Here is a 6,217-nt window from a genome sequence, read left to right on the forward strand (position 1 = left end):
ACACCTCAGAAAACTAAATGCCCTTTAGAGAGGTCAGGTACCTCACTCAAGGGCACACAGGTAGAAAGTGAAGTCGAGGATTCAAATTCTGGTAATTCTGTTCCACAACTTTCAGTTTAAATTAACCATTAAGCTAAGGTTAATGTAGCATGCCTAGCATAATGTAGCATGCCTAGCATAATGTAGGTTTTCAATAAATAGTAGTATTGGAAAGCTGGTTTAGAGGTAGAAAGATAATTGAATTTTTTTTCCGGTTTTATTGAGGTATAACTGACATATAACATAAAAGAAGGGGTATTAAATGAGTTAGAGTATATAAGGTTATCAGCATAGTCGCAAGCACAGCCAGCACTTAATAAATGGAAATATATATGTATGTATATATTTCAATATATAAATGAACCATTTGACACATGCATTAAAGTTTTCTTTTCAGAAACGAGGAAACTGGAGCTCAGAGAGGCTGAATCATCTGCCCAAGTTCATACAACTAGTAAACACCACATCCAGGATACAAATCCTGGTCTGACCTCGACTAAAACCTGTGCTCCTTCTTACTACCTGGTCCTCTTTAAAGTAATGATGGCTTTTTAGGGCATTAAAAATGTAAATGGTATTAAAAAAAAAAGAAGATCTAAAATCCCACTTGAATTAGGAGCTAACTGGGTCTGTCCAGGTTTGAGGTAAACTGCATGCTCCTCAGTGGCAGACAGAAGTGTCTCATCACACGGCTCCATTGAGACTGAAGGAGTTAAACACGCCTGATCGCACCGTAAATACTCAATAAGTGGGAGTTATTATCATCAGCTATATGCTGGTGATAAGAAATATCAACTCCAATACCAATTTATCAGTGAAATATAAATACAACATAAATGTACTAAAAAAATACACAATAACGGCACCATCATAAAATCATTTAGTTTTTTATTAGATATCCTTCCATCTTGGCAAATAAGAAAATAAGTGGTAAATGAAAACAAATGAGACAACTACATTAAGAATATGTTTTATATCCTACAGTGTTCTATGTCTCTGATGACACACTTATCAATATAGACACAAAATTACTTACCTGAATAGAATACATTATAATTTTAAAGCAGTGAACTGCAAATTCATTAGGATCCCAGAGTTTGTGATGATCTAAATGCCTGTAATTAGTAATAAGAAAATTATTTAATAATCCCTATTTTTATTATACTTTCTTCCTCTAGAACCCTCGACAATATGCAAAGCTTAGCAATCAAAAGAATATGATCTAAAAGAAAGTCAATGTTTTCATTTCCAGAAATATGATACATATTTCCAATAGCCAGATCCTTTCACAAAACAACAATAAAAGGCTAGAATACGTCTAAGACTTTTAAATCTCTAGATGAGCTGTTGAGAAAAAACAGTCCCCCGGTCCACTCAAAAGAAGGCAGGCTTCTGGAGCAGTACACACGAAAGCCAGCAGATACCATCATATCTCTGGTGGCCAAGAGATAGTGGTTTACAGGGCTGTACACGCAGGGGACTGGAAACAAAGCTTAGAGCCCACCCAGGAAAGGGAGGCTGTGAGATCAGAAATCCTTGCATCAGTTCGGGACCCCTAAAAGATGATACCCTCAGAGAATCTGGGAGAATGTTTTCTTGTAGGACTGTCAAGAAGCTAGCCTGTGTTGGCATTGCCTCTGAGGGGAAACACAAAAAACAGAGGTCTGTCCAGAGAATTCAACCATATACCCAGCACCCAGATTCTCACCATGATTTGCAAAATTCATAGAATCTGTGAGGCTCAAAAAAACTGAAGACAGGAATGTAGTTCAGTGTGATGCCTGAATAACATTGCAGGGCCCAAGCCTTTCAGGAGAAGCAACATAAAGCCTCCTACAGAGGACATCCATAAATCCAGACCTCAAAGAATTCCCACAAATGAAGTTACAATCAATGTGAGCTCAAACTTCACACCACACACAAAGTGAAGAGCCACTAGGAATGACAGGCAGCAGAATCTGATCCTCAAGCACTGCAGATATTATTGGAGTTAAAGGATTCAAAATTTAAAATAAGTTTATTTTTATGGTTAAAGATAGGGAAAAAGGTGTTAAAATTTGACAACTGAATAAAAATCTACCCAAGATGACACATAGATTTGAAAAACAACTAAATACAACTCTCACTAGAAACACTACCAGTTTAAACAACAACTCGGGCATAAAGAGAGCATTACTACTAAATCTAAAGAAACGTCCTAGAATGTAGCACGAAGAAGAAAAGGAATGAACGTATGTAAGGAGCTTAACTCTGAAGGGGAAAAGGCTCAAACATGCGCTGCCTGACTCAGTCCTGTGCTTTTCCCACAATGCCGCACGGTCCCATTAATAACTCACTCATACAAGAAAAAAAGTATTATCCTCTAAGGACATTAACACAGAATTAAGCACAGTCGCAAATAACCAGGAAAATACCAACGACTTACGCAAAAACTGGTCTAACAGCATTATTCATGTTTCCGAAAGTTGCTCGCCCCAACAGCTCTCTGAAACAGTTTTCAGCCAGCACGGCAGGATTCTCCTCTTTGTCAGCTGCAGAAGGAGAGGAAGGAGGGCCTATACGACTGAAAAGAGGGGAAAAAATGAATGCAAGAATTCTAGCACTTGTTCTAACAGTTAAACAGATGTTGCTTCTCAGAAATGTTAAAATGACACTTTCTATTTATCCTAAAAGATCTCAGAAAAATAAGAAATAAACACAGTCTAACCCTTTTTGTTGAAAAATTATAAAGTGAATAATTATTATTTTTATTATTTCAGTTAGTTCTAACACCCTATGAAAAAGCATACTGGGTCTCTAAAGAATAACAGAAGTTCGGCTGTAATTTCTATTTCTTACACTTGCAACTTTAAGTAATATTAATTCAAACAGCAATTTGGAGGCTCAATAATAAGCAGCAAGGAAAGTATAAAATTATTCCGAAGCAAAACCTTAAGTGGATGTGGTCTAATGTGCTCACTAAAGACAAATAATTTTTCAGAAAGGGCGCATCTTTAAACTCAAGTTTATGAGACCAAACTTTCTCACCCGAGAAGCCAGCAATCACACACATACACAAACGTAACACAGCCTCATCCCTAACACCTTCGTTCAATACCTGTCAACCTCTTCTATCTTCTGCATGTTAAAGAGCAGGGATGGAACAATTTTATCCATATGCTGGGGTTCCCAAATGGTGGCCCGAAGTTCATCGTTAACTGTTTTGCGAACCACGCCTTGAATACCCCTGATTCCAGCAATTCGAATTCTATAAAAAAAGAAATTGAGTCATGAAAAAATGTTATTTAATCTAATCTGCTTGCTTAGCTAAGAGAATGAATGTCAAATAAATATTATCTCAAGTTAATAAGATAAAAATAACACAATAAATCTAAGAAATTAAAATCTCAAAAAACTAAGATGGACAAAGAAATAAGGCAATTCTAGAAGAGGATTACTTTCCATATCATCTTTTTAAAATCAGCATTTAAAGTTTCAAAGGACTGCAAAATATAGTAATATCTTGTCCATATATTATTTTTCAATAAAATTTAGTCAAAAGCATAGGTTTTCCTAAGAGGATGATAATATCAATCTAATATGAACTAGATTCTCTCCATTTCTTGTCTAGAAGTCACAGAAGCTGAACGAAAGAGAACTTCACTCTTTCTGAACACCATTTAGTGCTTCCTCAGACTTCTTTCATTGTTTCTTCCTGAGAGCCTCTTACCTGCCTTAGTCCACCTAGACGGAAGACTAAGCTAGTTCCTTCAAAGGTACGACAGATGAGAGCAATCAGAATGGAGTACAGGTAATCGCAGCCATATATATTCATCTGTGTACTGACATATATGCATTATCATGTGTATCTGTGACTTAAAATTTATCCACATAGTGAGAGAATGCTGCCCCATCCTCCCATCCCAATTTCCTCAAGCTCTTCCTCTCGTCTTAAAAAAAGAAATCTATTAGGTTCAAGAATGAGAAGAAAAGTGACTAGAAAACAGCATACAGAAGCTGGGGGAGACCAATCTCACGGGCAGGTAACCTGACGGTCCATTCACCCTGAAACACGTTCCCTCTGACGAATTTGTTATTTACTTCCCTTTTCGTTATTACTGGAAATATTCACCATTCAAGGTTTATTCAGCTTACCCAACACTGTCTCCCCCAACCTATAAACGGGTTTAGAGAATGGGGAAGACGAGGGGAAGGAAGGGGATGATACTGCCTCACAAGCCCATGGGGCAATGACGCGCAGACATTCAGGAATGGCACATAAAGAATGGGATGCGTCGGTAAAATGATGCTCAGTAGGTGAGAAAGTGAGACACAGAACCAAAGTTTGCCTATTTCAAAGCTGTGTCTACTCATGCTGCTTTCTACAACATCAAGTGTTAGGAGACGCTATGCCACTACCACAGGGGGCAAGCCTAACGTCACTGCAGAGGTGACACAAGAACAGTGGCTCACGCCTCGGGATGCAGTCACCTACATGGAGTAGAGCAGGTGCCCTCGTTCAGGGACGTGGGGACAACTGAAAGCTACTGCAGCTACACAGGCGGCATCCAATTCAGATCTAATATCCGCCTAGCCAATATGTTCTAGCCAAGACCCCAAAGGAATTTTACAGTTTCCTTATCAGTAAACTAGAACAACTGTCTGACCTAACGCATGGGAATGTTGTAAGGGTTTTGAGTCGCTTCATATAAAGTGTGTAGCTAACAACGTGTTAAACAATGTGGCACCAAGTAAGGACTCAGAAAGTATTAGTTGCTCATATGCTGCTGTTGTTAATCATTATGATGAAGATGATAATGATAATGATGATGATGATGATGATGATGATGATGATTGCTCAGGAAATTAGAGTTAGAGCTTAATGTTATTATGGAGGACTTTGCAAGTGGAAACTATTTCTGCAAGGCAAATAATTTTTAGAAATTTTAAGTTATTAACCCCATTCTCTACTGACCATGCCCTGAGCTCTACTTAATAGAGTTTTGCTAAAAATAAAGGGATTAATAATAAACATCTAAGTTAGAACTCAGAAGAGAATATAAATATGCCTGAAGAAAATCAAAAGAGCTTTTACTTAAGGCGAGGCAGGAACAAGTATCAAGCCTTCTAAGGATCTTCCATCTTTTTAGTTAACTCATTTGATCCACAGTGATTCAAATGAAATGTTATTTTGGAATTTCAAATATTATATGACATTATAAAGACCTAGAATTAGGAAAAAGTAGTACAAAAACTTTTAAATTGTGTACAGAAAATTTCAAGTTTCTTTTTGTAAACATTTACGTGAAAGTACGTTCAAAGGCAAGACTTTCCACTAGAGGGCGCTAAATACCTAAAAATAAGTTATGTAATAAATTTTTGAATTTCTAAAATGCACCCTTTCATAAATGTTATGGATACCATAAACGTTTTTCACCTAAATTAGGTTTATATGTGAAACTCCTAAACCAAAACTTGAGAAATGTCCATGTACAGTTTACTGATTCTTATAAAACTAAACTGAAAAATATAGTACATTCTGGATATTTTCTCTATTTTAAAAGAAAGAAATTGTTATAATCTTAAAAAAAAATTTATTTTCTTTAGCTAATCTTCATACTTGTTTGTCCCATTAACAAGTTAATGTCAGCTCCTGAGAATTGGGAACAGTTTTATAAAACATTTTTAAATGTCTTTTAGGGAGAAAAAAAGAGATTTCAGTGGCAACAGGGAGAAACAGGAAATTAGTTATTATGAGATAGTTATCTTTTATCTTATGAGGCTTTACCCTCATAATAAAGGAGTAACATCAGGAATCTAAATGGCCTTGAGGAAAATTATACTAACAGCATCTCAGACAGAAACAAATCATATCTGAAAACAACTATTAAATCATCTCTCAGCTTCTTTCTCCAAGTTAAGATACTTTTACACACGTTTTTGTTCGTGTAAACCAACACTGTAGCTTGCCTACTAAAAGCTAGTCAGTTATATTTCTGCACATTCCCTTATCTATTTTAAAAGTAAAAATTATAAAACAAGCTAAATCTTGCTAAGCTGCCCAAAATAACTCTGAATTCAGGTTAATTTCTTTTTAGTGTATTATGGTAAAGCTTAAATTACTTTCTATATTTACCGAGGTCATTTTGACTTTAATTTTTAACTTTAAAGTTTTCGTTTCCATGTAGATATCGACCTA

General features: G+C 36.2%; 1 protein-coding gene across 4 annotated transcripts in view; it reads right to left on the reverse strand.

The window, feature by feature from the left end:
* EFR3A (EFR3 homolog A) overlaps nucleotides 1–6,217 on the reverse strand; it is a 78,630-nt gene that overhangs the window by 36,404 nt on the left and 36,009 nt on the right. For all 4 annotated transcript variants that reach the window (XM_011373822.2, XM_023519711.1, XM_023519710.1 and 1 more), the window contains 3 exons: nucleotides 3,137–3,286; nucleotides 2,465–2,602; nucleotides 1,076–1,154 (listed from right to left, as the gene is read on the reverse strand). In XM_011373822.2, the coding sequence (XP_011372124.1) occupies nucleotides 1,076–1,154; nucleotides 2,465–2,602; nucleotides 3,137–3,286 (367 nt within the window). The remainder of the gene's footprint in view (nucleotides 1–1,075; nucleotides 1,155–2,464; nucleotides 2,603–3,136; nucleotides 3,287–6,217) is intronic.

Source organism: Pteropus vampyrus, unplaced genomic scaffold (assembly GCF_000151845.1).
Source record: "Pteropus vampyrus isolate Shadow unplaced genomic scaffold, Pvam_2.0 Scaffold232, whole genome shotgun sequence".
Classification (NCBI taxonomy): Eukaryota; Metazoa; Chordata; class Mammalia; order Chiroptera; family Pteropodidae; genus Pteropus; species Pteropus vampyrus.